At 40.0% G+C, this 18,268-nt stretch overlaps 2 protein-coding genes across 2 annotated transcripts in view; one reads left to right on the forward strand and one right to left on the reverse strand.

The window, feature by feature from the left end:
* Nucleotides 1-298: 298 nt before the first annotated feature.
* Nucleotides 299-18,268, forward strand: part of csf1a (colony stimulating factor 1a (macrophage)) — a 74,313-nt gene continuing 56,343 nt past the window's right edge. Inside the window, exons 1-5 of the mRNA XM_055184614.2 lie at nucleotides 299-458; nucleotides 12,691-12,804; nucleotides 12,978-13,040; nucleotides 13,343-13,513; nucleotides 13,596-13,776. Of these exons, the coding sequence (XP_055040589.2) occupies nucleotides 426-458; nucleotides 12,691-12,804; nucleotides 12,978-13,040; nucleotides 13,343-13,513; nucleotides 13,596-13,776 (562 nt within the window). The 5' untranslated portion in view covers nucleotides 299-425. The remainder of the gene's footprint in view (nucleotides 459-12,690; nucleotides 12,805-12,977; nucleotides 13,041-13,342; nucleotides 13,514-13,595; nucleotides 13,777-18,268) is intronic.
* On the reverse strand, nucleotides 1,356-3,449 carry LOC129427844 (interleukin-10-like). Its single transcript, XM_073876460.1, has 5 exons — nucleotides 3,000-3,449; nucleotides 2,820-2,876; nucleotides 2,504-2,656; nucleotides 1,838-1,996; nucleotides 1,356-1,373 (listed from the first exon to the last, which is right to left on the reverse strand). Exons 1-5 carry the CDS (start codon nucleotides 3,168-3,170, stop codon nucleotides 1,356-1,358), a joined length of 558 nt encoding a protein of 185 aa, XP_073732561.1. The 5' UTR covers nucleotides 3,171-3,449.

The raw sequence follows: 18,268 nt of genomic DNA on the forward strand, positions 1-18,268 counted from the left end.
TTCTATATCTCATACAACATAACTCACAACTTTTAAAAGGAATCAATGTCCCAAATGTAACTTTATAAGTATACATTTTATTAGTTATTCATCAATAAACTGATAAATGATCTATCAAAGAAATCTAGTAGGTTTAAGTTAGAAGAAAGGAGGGAGAGGAGTCTTCTTATTTAAAACCAATAGGAGGAAGGGAAGGAGGTCTTTATTACAGCTCACGAAAGATTCGTCCTCACATGCTTTCACTCTTCAAAGTGCCCAGCAAGTCACATATTTTAACACGCTGATACAGATACCAATACGTTCAAAGCCAGGAGATCTTTAGAAGGGCTTACGGGATCTTTATTGGGATCAAAACGGAAAACAAAAAGGTTTCCAATGAATCTACATGAGGACTTTATTTTTTTCTACGTGCTCAGGTCAGCCAGATGAACACACACATAACAGCCCACAAAGCCAAGGTAAGAGTCTTACTCTCATGTGCATTTTGCTTTACGTTTGTTATTTTTGGAAGGCCTATTAATTAAATATTTGTTTTATAATTCTCTGCAAACCAACCTTGGAGCAGGAGCGTCGCTAGGACTAATTTAAATTTAGTTTTAGGGGGAATATGAGTTTAGGGAAATATCGTATAAATTAAGTCAATATTGGTTGTTTAAAATAAGTTTGGAGCTGTCGCTGTGCATGTGAATCGTGGTGTAGTCTAGTTTTGTAGTGAGTATGATTTTCCCTCTCATATACTCACTCGTCCCAAAGCGATACCACCACCACCACACTCATAAATGCATACAGTATGCATCTTTGTTACTGAGAGCATATGAAGAGTTTCGTTGCAAAACGAGATAACCACCGTTTTTTTATTGTTCAGAAATCTCGTTTTTTGGTTGTGCATTCCAATTAATTTCAATGCAACTGCAGTTGGTTTGTTTTGATTTAAACCTTCATATCTTACAAAATACAGCTAAGTAGCACCATAAAACAAAAGAATAACACGATAACATAATAATAAACATGTTTTGACAAAAATGTTAAAAAAATGGATTTATCTCGTTTTGCAACGAAACTCTTCATATAAAGACTGCTTATGTGTTATCATCATGTGAGTCAATGATGGACTGGTTAAGTGTTAATCAACATAATAAATCAAGGTCAAAACTGTTTACAATCTTTAGTCCATGGCTAACGCATGCATCAAAGGAAAAGTTGAAAAGTCTCCAAAAGTTGTGTGTGACACCAAACAATTTTACAGCAAACACAAAGTCAGTGCTGTACAGCCGTCTAAGAGACTGGCAAATAAAAAAAAATAAAAAAAACAAGTTGTCTATTGTTTTTTCAATACACAAAGAAAAGTAACTTTCTTAAGCTTCTCTGAAACTCTGTAGGTAAAAAATAAAACAGAAGTAAAAAAATGTACCTGCTTAAATTTCATAATGCAGTAGTCCATTTGATGTTGGATTGACGCCAAAACTCAACGTCGAGTTGATGTCAAAACAGTCAGGTTGACGTCATAAACCAACATCAGAATGATGTCAAAACTCAATGTCAAACTGACGTCAAAGACCAATGTCGGTCTGACGTCAAAACCCAACGTCGATCTGATGTCAAAACCCAACCTCAAACTGACGTCAAAACACAACATTGGCCTGACGTCAAAATCCAACGTCGGTCTGACGTCAAAACCCCACGTCGGTCTGACATCAAAATCCAACGTCAAACTGACGTCAAAACACAACGTTGGCCTGACGTCAAAATCCAACGTCGGTCTGACGTCAAAACCCAACGCTGGTCTGACGTCAAAATTCAACGTCAAACTGACATCAAAACCCAACGTCAAACTCACGTCAAAACCCAACGCCAAACTAACGTCAAAACCCAACGTCAAATTGACGCCAAAACACAACGCCGGCCTGACGGCAAAATCCAACGTCGGTCTGACGTCAAAACCCAAACTTTTCAAGCTGATGATCTCAAAGAGCTTATGGCAAAAAAGGTAATTCCTCTGAAACACAAAGATATGTATGTTATTTAATAATTTGCAATGTTAACGGTTGTCGTTAAAGGTACTTTGCCTCATCATAACATTACGCAACAATGCACTATTACGACATATTCAAGATGCCAACTATGTAAAAAAAATCATGGTACATATAGGAATTGCATTCGCAAGACAAATTATCAGTGCATTGCAGTTTTTTTAATACTTAAAGCTAACATTCAAACAATACAAATTGTAATGATTTCCATACAAATGCCAATTTGAATAATCAGCTGTTTATCAATAAAACCATTACAAAATTCCTACATAGTAGAGTTTATTCCAGTCGTCTTTATTATTGGATTAATAGAATAGCCAAAACATTACCAGTAGAGTACCATTAAAACCCATATATGGTTATTCAGTAGGGTTTATCTACTTAACATTTTACTAAAGATAACGGATTTACTCTAAATTGACCAAATCTATCATCCCTAAACCACCTCTATATGTTTTTATGTGTACACTTACGCATTTTCGCATGAACCTCTGGAGACTCTGGAAAATATTTCCGATGGAGTCAATATGCGTTTTGATGTGCGCGTGGTTCTTCACAGCTGTCGTCAGAACCGTGTTCAAATAAAAACGCAGGATCTCGTCCAGGACATGACATCCATAAGGACCCTGTGAATCACAAATACACGCTCTTTATATTCACTTATCACGCATTGCAGCGCAGAATGTTAAGTTTGGTTTGCACATTGTTGCAACCTCCAGTTTCATATGGTTGCTTCTGCTGTTACTCATTTAATATTGATAAAGTGCATAGATACAGTGCATGACTTACATTGATGTTATGTTGCACAGTGTCGTCTATCAAAGCCTCGTGATCGTCATTGGACTCCTGGATATAACCAATATTAAACAAATCCATTAGAGACCTTATGAAAGCAACTGGCATTTGCATGGCACAAACTTGTTCATGCTGTATGGTATGTGGGTGAAGATGAGGTCAAAATATACTTACATAAAATTTCAGTATTTCAGTATTACATGATGAACGGAGCTCCTTCAGCCTGGCAGGAAAGCCCTCCACAAATGTGCAGCAATCACACTTGCAGTTGGTTTTCCTGTACTGAGCAGTCAAAGAAAGCAGAAGCACGAGCACAGCAGAAAGAATGACTCCAGAGAAATTCATTCTTCTTCTTTTTCTTCTTCTTCTTTGAGGTTAACTCTTTTCTTGATATTGAGTTGAGCCCCTGGGGAGTTGTACAGATGACACCCTGGGGTGCCGTTATTTTATACCCCATTTTAAGAAATCCCTAACGTCCTTCCTGTGGTGCATGGGGGTTGACACTTCCCGTCAATCTTATTTTTCAGCCTGTGTCATCATCACCTTGTTCGTTCATATACTGCTGTCTTTGGAATGCAGAAGTGGTTTAGGAAATTTTCATTGATGGATCAATTACTTCAGCATGTTTGTTTTCCAAAAACCTGTTTTCTACTTATGTGATCAGGTTAATAAACTAAAATGCAGGGGAATTTGTATTGATGGAAATGAAAATGTTAATGGATGCATACATGATTCATACAGGTTTAGAACAACATAAGGATGAGTAAATGATGACAGAATTTTCATTTATTTGGATCCTCTGCCTTTCTTTTAATCACAGTCACACTGTACACTAATACTTTATCAACAGGTCCTTCAGCGGATAGAATAACCATTGTCTTATTATTAAACAACAAAATATGCAAAACATATCACCTGTACTGTAACATTAAACTGTTAATTGACTTTTAATCTGTTTAATATGCACAATATTATACATTCTGTGCTGCATCCTTGTCACTTTTCGGAGATTTTCGCCGTTTTGATCGTGTTTTGATCATGTTACATTACTTTTATTCTGGCGGCAGCTGGTGCTGCAGTCAGCACAGTCGCAGACGTCATCAGCGTCTGGTCGCGCTCACGAGCTCTCTGCTGTTGCTGACTTGCTGCTGCATTTGCCTATCTGAGGAATTAAAACGTGTTAGAAACGCTCACAACATTTCCAAACCCCAGTACGGTAATGTGCAGTTAACCTCCTCTGTGTAGAAAATGTATGGTTTTAAATGTGACCGTCTCAACGTTATATTAGTAGAGATTCATCTTCTTGGCACAACGCCAAAGTTCACCAAAGTTCACGCGGGCGCGGAATCTCACATGCTCACATGAGGTAAAATTTAATGCAAAAATCCGTTCCTCTAATAATTTTATCTAAACATATTTTTTAAAATCATTATTGAACATTAAAATCAATCACGTGGCTTATGTCATTTTCGTTGTTTATATACTTTATGGATTTAAAATTACATTCATTTTATATGATAATGTAGTTGTTGTGCAAAATGCATTAATTAAACAAGCCATTAAGACTTAAATAAAACATGCCGTTTCAGATGTAAATATGATGCAAATGTGTCATTATTCCGATTGAATAGTATTTGATATTAAAGTTAGTCATCACTCTTGTTTTGGAGGTTTTTGCATGAAAGCAGGGGTTTTCAGATTGTTAGAAATGTAAGTGCCATGGAAAAGACTGAAAGCTCTATAATATTTCGTTTGATGTCTGTGTATGCACAAATTTCTGTGAGCGGTTGACACTGTGCCCCCTTAAAATAAATTGCTGCATGACGCCCCTGCACACAGCATAGTGTCCATTGACTTCCACAGTAACTGAAACATTGGGCTAATTAGGCTACACAAAGGATATGACGTAACAAGAAACACCTAGGAAACAATCACACAGAGACCAATGAAACAAAAGAACTACAAAAGATGTAACCCCAAAAGTTATTAAAATATAATTATTTTTCATGCTGAAGCCCTAAATATAGTTATTTTATGGTCAATAATTCAGCCAATGAGAAGAGAGTTTAATGTTGTGTTCGACCATTGATGTGTCTGAATGCTGTTTGGCGTATTGCTTAGCTTACTTCCGGGTTTCTCTCACCCACGTGAGAGCCCTGGGTAGTCTGCACCTGCGGCAGATAGAGAGCAGATGAAGAGTTTCGAGATAACTCCGTTTTTAAATTTTTCAGAAATCTCGTTTTTTGGTTGTCCTTTCCAATTACTATATCAATTCAACTGCAGTTGGTTTGTTTTGATTTAAACCTTCATAACTTAAAAATACAGCTAAGTAGCACCATAAAACAAAATAATAACATGATAACATAATAATAAACATGTTTTGACAAAAATATTAAAAACAGATTAATCTCGTTTTGCAACGAAACTCTTCAGATGTAGATAGAGAACTCCAGAGAAATTTGGGGAATAAATTACTGTGCTTTTACTCAATATTGAGAGAGATAGAGATATAAACCTCTTCAGAGTAACGGTTGAAAAATTTGAAACAGACTTTATCATTGGTTTTGGTGAGTTAAAGTTTGTAAATTCATTACATTGAATGTGTTTAAGTTAAATATGCAATGTGAAGAAGTTTGTTTAATTTTCTTTACGATTTAAAAGTGAAATGTGAAGCTATATGCTTTATATGTAATGTAAGATTGTTATTTTGATATAAAGTTGAACTCTATGTAAACATTAATGCATTTTATGAGGACTTTGGAAACTAATAATGCTTGTGGCCTTGTGTATTTAAGGTCAGGTTTTTTGGTTGTTGTTGTGTTTGTTTGTTTGTTTGTTTGTTTTGAAGTTTATATGATTGTTGCCTACTGTGCTGTGAATGCTGCGTGTGGGTAGTTGGCTTACACACAAGGCTAACGTTGCTACTGTACGGTAACGATCGCACTTTCTGGAATCGTTTTCAATTCTTCCCTTAGTGGATGGAGTTGGGACTGCCGAGCCACGAGGAGTTTCATAAATGCGCGAGATTAACCCTTTTATTGCCAAACGGACAGTAGGCAAGTGAACTTCTGTTGTGGAGGAAATTCACTTTAAAGGCGGAGTCCACAATGTTTGAAAAACGCTTTGGAAAATTAGACGGGCCGACTACCAAAACACACTTATAGCCAATCAAATCAAATCAAATGCCGGGTTGCATATGTGTGGGGCGGGTCTATCAACAGAAGGTCCAGATATGATGTTTTTATTAACAAAGTTCGGGAGGAACACGTTCAAATAATCAACCTAATCACCTCAACTACGACCAGCTGTTGACAATCAGTAATCAGGTATCCACCTGATTGGCATCAACAGAAACCTATATAGACTGGAAACCAACTCACCCTCATTCCTCGATAGTTTCAGCAGGAATTGAACATTGCTTAAACTTAAGACAAACATCAACCAACGCCAACATCTTCTCTAAGAAGTTCCACAATCTTCATATCTCTCTTCAACCAACTCTTCCATCTACAAATCCACACCCCGCCGCAAAGCCACAAACTAAACAAGGAAAGATCACAAAGCTACATCTCTACTCACCAAAAGGTTTTCCATCCTCGCAAGAGCGGTTTCGTCAGACAGCACCAGCAGGCCTTCAGCCTGTCCAGGTTGTGATCAAGATTCTGCCGCCAAGCCTCAATCATTTTTTCGCTCCGAAGATTGCCGCAAAGCAGCCTGCCATGCACTGCACGATGCAACACGTCCCAACGATACAGGTTTCCCATCCAGCTCAAGCAAGTTTCCGCCAGTGGTGTTATAGCCCTGCTTTCACAAACCTTTCCGTCTAATTTCTAACCCTTTCCCCTGCCTGTGTCTCCACTATCGGGCTCGAGCACGAGGCTACCTCCGCTAGCAGCATATTGCCGGTTGCGCAAGAAATAACTTCAAAGCCACATGCACACTGGCAGTGGAAGCAGCTCCTGTTATCCAACAGCTACATTAATTTAATTCCATACTGGGAAACGCGATCGTTTTACATAAGGAACACAACCCGAGCCCATATTGATTCCTGCCCCGCGCTGCAGTTGACACATTGATGTTGTTCCGCTGGCTCGTGTGCGTACCCTGCTCTGGGGTGCTTTTCCCGAGCAACGGCATAACGCGCTGCTAAACCACCATACCGTGGATAGTTGGAGAGGCCAGCTGGCTTGTCATGACTATTTCCCGAAAACATAGCAACTTTGTCGCACATCCGTCACTGAACTATGTTGGCTCAACAATAAAGTAAATGATGTCAAGAAAAATTAATCTGTTCAGATCGATTTAATTTCCTATTATTGCTGTAAACTACTTGCATCACATCTAAAGTTTTTTTTTTTTTTTTCACGTTTTAGTTCTCTGTTGTTTAAATACAAGATTCGTCTTTCATTCGCAAGTTTCCTTCTACGTCACTCATTCCAGGGATTCCCCAGGGTCTTAAAGCTCGTTGTTATGCGCAGTTTTCCAAAAACAGCGCTTCAATTCTGTTTACAACCTAAAAGACATGAAACAGACTTTGTTTATATTTAGATTACGGTTATAGAAATCACTGCATGCTGCTTTCTTATTTGTTTAAAAGCATGATCTACCCAAGTCTACATGTTATACTAACGATAGAACTATACTTCTAACCACAGCCGTCCAACTGATATTTGGACATTTAATGCGGCTGATAAATAACGTCACTGAACCTGACTAAACTTACGAGCACTTTATTTGAGATCTTTTCAAATAAAAGATCATGTCATTTAATTCAACATGGATGAAAGAGCAATTTTAAATATATTATTTATTGATAAATAATGTTCTTTTAAAGAAGAACATTTTGTTTGTAGCCTATTGCCATCAATCATAGTTCTTAGAAATAAAATTGAAATCGGCCAAAGCATGTATCAGCATGTCACAATTAAAGTAAAAATTGAAATTCTGAATTAGCCAAGGAAATTGGAACCAGTGCATTTTCACTTGAAACCCCCACCTCAAATGCCTCTTTAGATACCATCCTCCAAGCTGTATCCCCCAGAATCCTACAAACCTACCCAACCCCTTGAAAGAGCTTCAAGACCTTCTACTCTTCTTACAACCTGTTTTTCCTGATTTTGTCCCTACTCACCATCTCATTCATATCCTACCTCAATCACCACAAGAACCTCAAAGCCAGCTCCATTAAAGGATACCTAAGTGGAATTCAAAATTTTCCACAAACTTCTTTTTCGCTCACCCTCTCCAGTAATAGCTAGCACCCAGACATCCACGCTCGTTAGGAATCCAAAGAACCCACCCGTCCTGATGCAAGACAGCCAGTAACCTTAGAAATACTCACCATATGGATCTCCACCCTCTGTCGAGATTTCCAGTCCACCAACACTACCCTCATACTCTACGCAATGTTCATTCTGGCCATCACTTGCAACTTCAATCCAAATAATCACCCAACAGTTTTCAGATCTATCACTTCCGGACAACGATACCATTTCTTATTCCATCAAACAAAGCAAGACAGACCAAGTGAGAAAAGGCCATTCCATTTACATCTTCAACTTCCAAACACCAATTCAACCATACCACACTCTCCTAGCATATCTACATTCCAGCGACTCCCAGGCTAGATCCACATCAAACCCTGACTCAAATCACCGGGTTACACGCTTCCGGTTCCAAAACACCTTAAATCTGTCCTACTCATATCTGGCTTCCTAGCAGACCTCTTCTCCAAAACCTACATTCGATTGAATCGCTCCAACATCAGAGAAGCTCAATGAACCTTCATCAGCGGATCCCACCAGCTCCATCCCACCAGCTCCAAGACCACATAAACTATCAGACTTTATCCACTGCCGCAGCAGTGATGTTTCCTCTGCTCCCGCAGGAGCCCCCCCCTTTTTCTCTGCACTCTACTAACCTCCACTGCCATGGAAGTGGTTTCCCTCTGCTCCCGCAGGAGCCCTCCCTTCCACAATTTCTCCACCACCACAGCAGTGATGTTTTCCTCTGCTCTAACATCAAACCGCTCCGACATCAGAGAAACCCAACAAACCTTCATCAGCGGATCCCACCAGCTCCAAGACTGTATAAACTTTTAGACTTTATCCACTGCCTCAGCAGTGTCATTTCTCTGCTCCCGCAGGAGCCCCCCCTTTTTTCCATGAACTCTACTAACCCCCACTGCCATGGAAGTGGTTTCCCTCTGCTCCCGCAGGAGCCCTCCCTTCCACAATTTCTCCACCAGTACAGCAGTGATGTTTCCTCTACTCTCACATCAAACCGCTCCCACATCAGAGAAACCCAATCAACCCTCATCAGCGGATCCCACCAGCTCCAGGACAACACAAACTATAAGACTCTCTCCACTGCCACAGCATTGATTTTCCCTCTGCTCCCGCAGGAGCCAGCTTTTTACTAAAATCCACTGCCGCAGTAGTGGTGTTTTTACCATCTCCCGCAGGAGATCTGTTCTCCATTGCTGCAGCGGTGCCATTTTCTCTGCTCCCGCAGGAGCCCTGCTTTTACTAATCTCCACTGCAATAGCAGTGATGTTTCCCCTGCTTCCGCAGAAGCCCTACTCTCTACTGCTGCAGCAGTGACTTTCCTCTGCTCCCGCAGGAGCCCTGTTTCCACCGCCGCAGCGGTGTTGCTTCCTCTGCTCCCGCAGGAGCCCTGCTTTCACTAACCTCCACTGCCATCGCAGTGATATTTTCCTCTGCTCCCGCAGGAGCCCGTTTCCCCTGCTGCAGCAGTGATGTTTCCCCTGCCTCCTGCAGATGCTTGTCTCTCCACCCCCGCAGCAATGTTGTTTCCTCTGCTCCGCAGGAGCACCGCTTTCACTAACCTCCACTGCCACAGCAGTGATGTTTCCTCTGCTCCTGCAGGAGCCCTGCTTTCCACAATTTTCCTCCACTGCCGCAGCAGTGATGTTTCCCCTGCCCTCGCAGGAACCTATTTTCACAGTGGTGCCATTTCCTCTGCTCCCGCAGGAGCCCTGCTTTCCACTAATCTCTACTACCATCGCAGTACTGTCTCCTCTGCTCCCGCAGGAGCCCTACATTTCACAATTCTCCACTGCCACAGCAGTGATGTTTCCTCTGCTCCCGCAGGAGCCCCACCTTTCACAATTTCTCAACTGCCGCAGCAGTGATGTTTCCTCTGCTCCCGCAGGAGCCCCACCTTTCACAATCTCCACTGCCACAGCAGTGTCACTTTCCCTGCTCCCGCAGGAGCCCTGCTTTTCACAATCTCTGCTCCCGTAGGAACCCTGTTTTTCCCAACCGCCGCAGCGGTACTATTCCCTCTGCTCCCGCAGGAGCCATGCCTTCTCCCAATCTCCACTGCCACAGCAGTGTCACTTTCCCTGCTCCCGCAGGAGCCCTGCTTTTCACTATCTCTGCTCCCGCAGGAGCTCTCTTTCTCCACCGCCACAGCGGTGCTGTCTCCTCTGCTCCCACAGTTTTCCACTGCTCCCGCAGGAGCCCTGTTCTTACAATTTCCCCACTGCCGCAGCAGTGATGTCTCCTCTGCTCCCGCAGGAGCCCTGTCTCTCCACCGCCGCAGCGGTGCTGTTTTCTCTGCTCCCGCAGGAGCCCTGCTTTTCACAATTTCCAACTGTCACAGCAGTAATGTTTTCTACGATCCCACAGGAGCCCCGTTACCTCCCACTTTACATTCAGCAATTTTTGGGGGGACACACACAGTTCCTGGCTGCTGTCCGATGCTAGTTTGCGATCTTTTGGGGGATTGTTCTGGGTTCGGGCCTAAGGCTGAGCCCGGAACCCTCTCCCGCCAGGAAGCGCTCCGGGCTCAGTCCATTAACGAGCTCGGAGCCCTCTCCTCGGACAGCACGCCAAATACGCATATTAATAACTCTGTTCTGAATTATTTGTAAGTGTGAACTCGTGAAATGATGTTTTTATTAACAAAGTTCGGGAGGAACACGTTCAAATAATCAACCTAATCACCTCAACTACGACCAGCTGTTGACAATCAGTAATCAGGTATCCACCTGATTGGCATCAACAGAAACCTATATAGACTGGAAACCAACTCACCCTCATTCCTCGATATTTTCAGCATCCCTCCACCTCCCCTTCTCCGCACGATTGCCTAAGTCACCTTACTAACCAGAACAGGGGGGATTGTTCTGGGTACGGGCCTAAGGCTGAGCCCGGAACCCTCTCCCCGCCAGGAAGCGCTCCGGGCTCAGTCCATTAACGAGTTAGGAGCCCTCTCCTCGGACAGCACGCCAAATACGCATATTAATAACTCTGTTCTGAATTATTTGTAAGTGTGAACTTGTGAATCTATTGGGGTAGGGGCGTGTTTGTTTAGGTGATTTCAAATATCAACATTGGCTTTCAAACATCATGGACTCCGCCTTTAAAGGAAAGACTGATATACAATACAATCATTTTATGTGGAAAGGATTATAAAGACTGATTTTTCTGATTTAATTGAGCTTGTGTATAATGTACATCTTAAATGTGCATGGGAGTTTACAGTGAATTTGTTGTTTTGTTTTGAGTTATATGTTCAATTTCAAAGTCTAACATTTTCGAATACAACTGGAAAGGAAATTAATCATTATATGCACATTGAGAAGTGTTAATGTGAATTGACTTAATATTGCATTAATCATTTTATTTATATTTTTTTACCTTTATTACTGTGATTCGGGTAATTTACTTTTACAGAGTAAATTGAGGTTAACATAAGAGTAAGAAGAACAAAAGTGCATATAGTGACAACACCAAAGAGAAAACACTTACTTTTAAGTTGTCCTGTAACTGAAGTGATCATCTAAAAAAAGAGAGAGAAGGGAAAATTTGTTATACTGTCTACAATATAGATTATTTTGATTATTTTTGTTTGTTATTTTTCTTATTTTCCTTTTTATGCCATGTAACTTGGATGCAATGCTATACTAAAATCTGACAATACAATATGTCTTTGCATCTCAGTTGAACTTAAGTGTATGAGTGATTCATTGTTGAGGAAGCTCCTGGGTTCCGTAGTCGAATCTAATCTTCTGAAAGAGCTGGTCCATAGTTCAGACCTGTTGTGTCTGTAGGGTTACAACTACAAAACATGGCAGACAGAACAAAACTTTAAAATAAGAAACTCAGACAGGGGAAACACAGAACCAGGTTGTAACAATGACTTTTGAATGATTAATTGGCATGTAACCATATATTCACATCCATAAATATGATTTAAAATAATATATGAAAACATAATAAAGTGTTTTCAAATTAAAATAAAAAATAATAAAATTGACTAATTGCAGTTACTTCATGTCACCGCAGTTAAAATTAACATTAAGTAACAACTACCTAATTTCTCATTTTATTTATTGTATATTAAAAGACCTTTTAACATCTCTAAGTAGGCAATGCTTGGCTCTTGTTTGATTAAAGCTGGAGGATGGTAAGCAACACTTTGCTTGTTTTACTGGTGTACCGGGCTGGCCAACATCATGAACAACTAAATCCTATGCAAACAGCCAACTGGTTTTTGTTTGCCCTCCAGAGAATTGTGGGTTTTGTTATTGTGATCTAACAGGCTGTGTTTCTATAGCCTTATAAATGCGTTTTAATTACTTTGTTTTTGTATTATACGGATAATAATGCATACTGTATATCCTTGTTGTTTTATTGTAGATGAAAGTTGGCAAAATGTATGCCCATTTTTATTAACATGAAGATCATTTGCAGTTTCAGATAGAATTTAGGTTACACTGTCAGACATAAACATTGCCAAAAATGCTATCAATAGGTGCAAATGTCTTTGAAAAGGGTACAGAGATTATTTTTGGAATAATTATTTTGAGTGAATCATATGCATTGTCTGATTGCAGGTAAGGCATCAGTGGTTCGTCCTTATCCTGTGCTTTTATTTGGTCTATGCTGGTGTGCCAGGCCCATGTAAGCACTCTGTCACCCAGGGCCATCTCCTGAATTTAAGACGTCTGGTAAGATTTTGCATCGTTTTGCATTTTCATCATACCCCCTAAAGCAGAATACATACACTATTAAAATAAAAATTACTGTAAATTGAATTATTATACTAGCTGCAAGATGGGGGAGAAGCTACTGTACATGTGTGCTGTCAAATGACTTTCACACAAAATGTTTTTCTTTGCAGATTAAAAACCAGCTGCAAAATGGTTGTTCAATCACATACTCATTCACTGAACGTCAGAACCTGGTATGTTTTCAGCTCTTGATGGATTACTGAGCTTTACGTAACAACAGATTTAAATTATTATTTCTTGTTTTACATAATTTAAATTGTAATGAACTGTACATGAAGTCCAGGACATCTCAGTGACATTCTGGTGTCACAGATCTTCAAACCATGCCACAAAATCTTATAAACATACCACTCTTATTACTGTAATTAGTATGAACATTAGATTAACATTATGGGTACAAATCTTTGTGTGTTAAATAATGATCATATATAATGCGTTTTGTGCTTGTTTATTGTCATATTTTTGTCTGTTCCAGAGTGTTGTGTGTTATGTCAAAGCAGCCTTCCCACACATACTTGAGCTACTCAACACCCAGTTCAGATATGCCAAAGACTCGGACAATTATCGTTACACGAATTCACTGAAAAACGTGATCTACAACATATATTCCCAGGGATGCATCCCTTTAATCAATGAAGAGCTTGAGGTAACAAAGTCAGTCTTTGCTTTCTATCTGCTATTGTACATACTGTATGAGATTTTCCAAACTAATCTGCAAACATTCACAGAACAGCCCAGTGAAAACTCAAATGACCTCGGCCAAGGCAGCTTTGGAGAAAGCAGAGGAGGTGATTCACATGTACGTGGATCTGATGACCAAGAGTGACAAGCCTGTAGACTGGAACTGTGAGGAGGAGTACACAGAGGATTACCCAGAATCCTCTACTGAACCATTCAGCCAATCACCAGGTGACTGTAAAATCACATACTTTAGGTCCTTTTTTACATTGTTGATTTTTCTTCTTTGAAGTGATGCTGTTGGTTTTTCATACAACGTTTAATAAAAGGTTCTTGAAGGAAACATTTCCTTTTTGTCTTTAGTAATCTTTGGCCCCTTTCTCCACTATAAAAAGCTTTGATGCAACATAAAGGTTCTGTAGATGATAAAGGTTCTTTATGTAAACCCTTTTAGGATCGATTATTTTAGGAATGTGTAGCTTTAAATTACAAGAAACTGAGTTGGAGCATAGGTAAGGGATAATGTATAGTGTGATCAGGGTTGTATCAGACTGTCAGGGATTATTTCATGATAACAACCGGCTGCCTGTACATTATTCCACTTATTATTTCATGGCTTTTTACCTCATAAGTAACACAAGGAACCTTAAATATTGATTTCAATATTTCAATATTGTGAGGAAAACCCTATCTCACGGCAAGTCGTGTTATAGTCACAAATTTTTTTTATTAATTTATTCGCGCAGCAGAAATTTCTATAAACAGTTTTTTTGTGTCATTTTATATTTTTTCTCATTGTTTTTTCTATTTTTAAATAATTGTCGCCTGGGGTTGGGGTTAGATTCTGGTTTTGCGTTGGGATGTAATTTTATGCATTGGTTTCTACATGTTTTTCTTTCATTTTCAAAACTATTCTCACCTGGAGTTGGGGTGAGAGTTGGAGTTTGGGTTAGGATGTCGCAGAAAGTGATTCTACCCCAACCCCAAGCAACCCCAATGGTAAAAAAAATAGAAAAAACAATGAGAAAATTAAAGCTGCAAGCAGCATTTACCGGGTTTCGAGCATTAAAGCACGTCAAAGACGTCAGACATCGCCGACCAGGCTGATCCAGCATCCACAAAAACAAAAGAGGTGGTCAGAAACGGTTCACACAGACTATGTATGCTTAAACACACGTGCGCCTATAAGACAAACATGTCACGTCCTTAATGTGAAGTCATTCGCAGCTACCAGACACACGTGTTCAAAGTTGTCAGCAAAAAAGGTGTTATCATTCAGTGAAATGTCTCCCTCTCTTCTCACGGAACATTGACAAACAGAACACTGAAGGAAATGTTTGTGATGCTTGCAGTGGCAAAACTTGGGTCACAAAATGTTAAAATAGTGTTAATGAGTCAAAAGAGCCGAACCCCATGTCTCTACAATGTTCTGATACAGAGATACAGCTCTTGTTAAATGGTTGCTAGGGTATTCTCATCGGTTGCTAGGGAGTGAATTGCAATCCACCAATGATTATACTCAAAGCCATGAAAGGCATAATCCATGATGACTCATGATTTTAGATGTAATTTTGCAGTATTTTTAAGTGAAAAAAACAAATAACCACTAGCTGGCGCTATGACAGACTCGTGCATGCAACCTCAAGTCATGACTGTGTTACTTGTAGCTAGAATCACGGCTATTCACTTTAGTTTAGTAAAGAAACAGTTGTATGACCATTGGGCTTACTCAATGTCAAAGGTTTTGTTCAATTATGAGGCCAACTAGTGGTGCAGGCATACCATTTTTTTTTGTATTGCCTCAGACTCTGCTCAGATATCAGCGTATCAAATTTGGTGAAAAAATGTCATTTCGTTGCAGAGTTATAAGCATTTATATCTAAAAAACACAAAAAATGAATGTAATTTTTCGTTTTTTGCAATTTTCGGCCATTTCTGATGGAAATTTTAACATAACACCAATAGAACTTTTTGTTCAGAAGTTCAAGTTAATTTCTTCCTATGGTTATTTCGAGTCGATCGGAATAACCCTCGCGGAGTTATTTGCGCATGTTTTTTAAACGCTATTTTGCTGTGCAGGGCTAACCGTAAGGCGAAACCTGGCATGTTTGGTATCGTTGGACTCGGCAACAACTCAAAACTCTTAGTAAAAAAGTCCCATGAAAATACGTCAAACTCAGCCTAAGTTATAAGCATTTACATGATTCGTCTGACCACTAGGTGGCGCTGTGACGAAACGAGGCACGCAACCTCAGGCCATGACTGTCATCACAAATACCAAGTGTCGTGTTGATACTTCATTTCTGTCACCAGTTATAGCCAAAAAAGTCCAATTGGCTGCGCACACTTCAGACGTTTGGGCTTGGCATATCAACCGTGAGTCGAAAGTTCAACTTTTTTTTTAATAATTATTGATATTCGAACTCCAAGGAACATTTTAGCACTGGAACGATTCTGATCAAGCGAAAAACCTAGGACTAGTTCGTTTTTATTTTTTTCGACAAAATCGAAAATACAGAAAAAATTTTATGACGGAAATAAAATCGGAGATATACATTTTTTAAGTTTGGAACCAGGGATTACAATGATACCAAACACTTGACTGTCTGATGTCCGGTTTAGGAGTTATGAGCACCAACGCGTCGGGCATTGCTATAGCGCCACCTATGGGCCGATTTGGCTGATTCACTGTATCTGAGTAGCCTGCTAATATACAACCAGTTGACCAAGTGGCAAGTTTCTACGACTTACGGTTTGGGCTGGGCAACGCGTTTTACCGTGGAAAAATAATAATAATTAAAGCTGCAAGCAGCATTTGCCGGGTTTCGAGCATTAAGGCACGTCAAAGACGTCACACGTCGTCGACCAGGCTGATCCAGCATCCACAAAAACGAAAGAGATGGTCAGAAACAGTTCATACAGACTATGTATGCTTAAACACACGTGCACCTATAGGACAAACATGTCACTTGCGTAATGTGAAGTCATTCACTTGGGTTCAAGCGATTTGGGACCTTAAGAGCTTTAAGGGCATGCGTGTGTAGATTTGCTGCATTGTACAAAATAAATGATGAAAAGTAAGCTACCAGACACACGTGTTCATAGTTGTCAGCAAAAAAGGTGCTATCATTCAGTGAAATGTCTCCCTCTCTTCTCACGGAACATTGACAAACAGAACACTGAAGGAAATGTTTGTGGTGCTTGCAGTGGCAAAACTCGGGTCACAAAATGTTAAAATAGGGTTAATGAGTCAAAAGAGCCGAACCCCATGTCTCTAAGATGTTCTGATACAGGGATACAGCTCTTGCTAAATGGTTGCTAGGGTATTCTCTTTGGTTGCTAGGGAGTGAACTGCAATCCACCAATGATTATACTCAAAAGCCATGAAAGGCACAATCTATGATGACTCATGATTTTAGATGTAAGGTTGCACTATTTTTAAGTGAAAAAAACAAATAACCACTAGGTGGCGCTATGACAAACTCGTGCATGCAACCTCGGGTCATGACTGTGTTACATGTAGCTAGAATCATGGCTATTCACTTTATTTTAGTAAAGAAACAATTGTATGACCATTGGGCTCACTCAATGTCAAAGGTTTTGTTCAATTATGAGGCCAACTAGTGGTGTAGGCAAACAATTTTTTTTTATTGCCTCAGACTCTGCTCAGACATCAGCGTATCAAATCTGGTAAAAAAATGTCATTTCGTTGCGGAGTTATAACCATTTATGTGTAAAAAACATATAATTTGGAGATAATTTTTAGTTTTTTGCAATTTTCGGCCATTTCTGATGGAAATTTTAACATAACGCCAATAGAGTTTTTTGTTCAGAAGGTAAAGTTAATTTCTTCCTATGGTCGTTTCGAGTCAATCGGAAAAACCCTCGCGGAGTTATTCGCGCGTGTTTTGTAAGCGCTATTTTTGCTGTGCAGAACTAACGGTAAGGCGAAATCTGGCATGATTGGTATCGTAGGACTCGGAAACAATTCAGGATGCTAAAAAAACAACTCCCATGAAAATCCCTTCACCACAGATAAAGTTATAGGCATGAAAGTTGTAACAATTGCATAATCACAGTATTTAGTGCCATTTTCCCAGTTATAGCGCCATCTAGTGTCTGATCGGCGAGCTTTTTATATCACGACCTTAGACCGATGGCCTACACATATGATTCAAGCCCCATGATGATATCTCAAACGCCTCTTGAGTTATGGCCGTTTAAATGTTTTAAGCTCCGCCCAGTTCGGTTCTTGGCCACTCCTTGCGTGTTTGAATACAAATGTCAACTTTTTTTGATAATTATTCATATTCACACTCCACAGAATCAATCAGCCTTGGTTGGGTTCGGATCGGGCGAAAAACCTAGGACTAGTTCGCAAAAGTAGGTTTTGAAGGTTATCGCCAATAACTCACGAACTGTTTGATTGACAGCAACGCTTCAATAGGCAAAGTTGTTCACCAGGGGCAGATCTATCATATGATGTCATGTTTGTGTGTGTATTTCAAACGTCACGTGATACAAGCACCGAAATATGGTATTACGCCCCCTAGTGGCCAAATGACACCATAATTCTTACAGACCTTCATGAGCAGTACACGAAGAAGCACAGTGCGTTTCATTCCGATCGACCTTCGTTAACCCTGTCAAATCAGTCCTCAACTTTCATTGGCCGATGACGGCCATGTTTTTGGAGATACGCCAATGTCCTTCCAGACCCTCA

The sequence above is a fragment of the Misgurnus anguillicaudatus genome, chromosome 14 (genome assembly GCF_027580225.2).
Source record: "Misgurnus anguillicaudatus chromosome 14, ASM2758022v2, whole genome shotgun sequence".
NCBI lineage: Eukaryota > Metazoa > Chordata > Actinopteri > Cypriniformes > Cobitidae > Misgurnus > Misgurnus anguillicaudatus.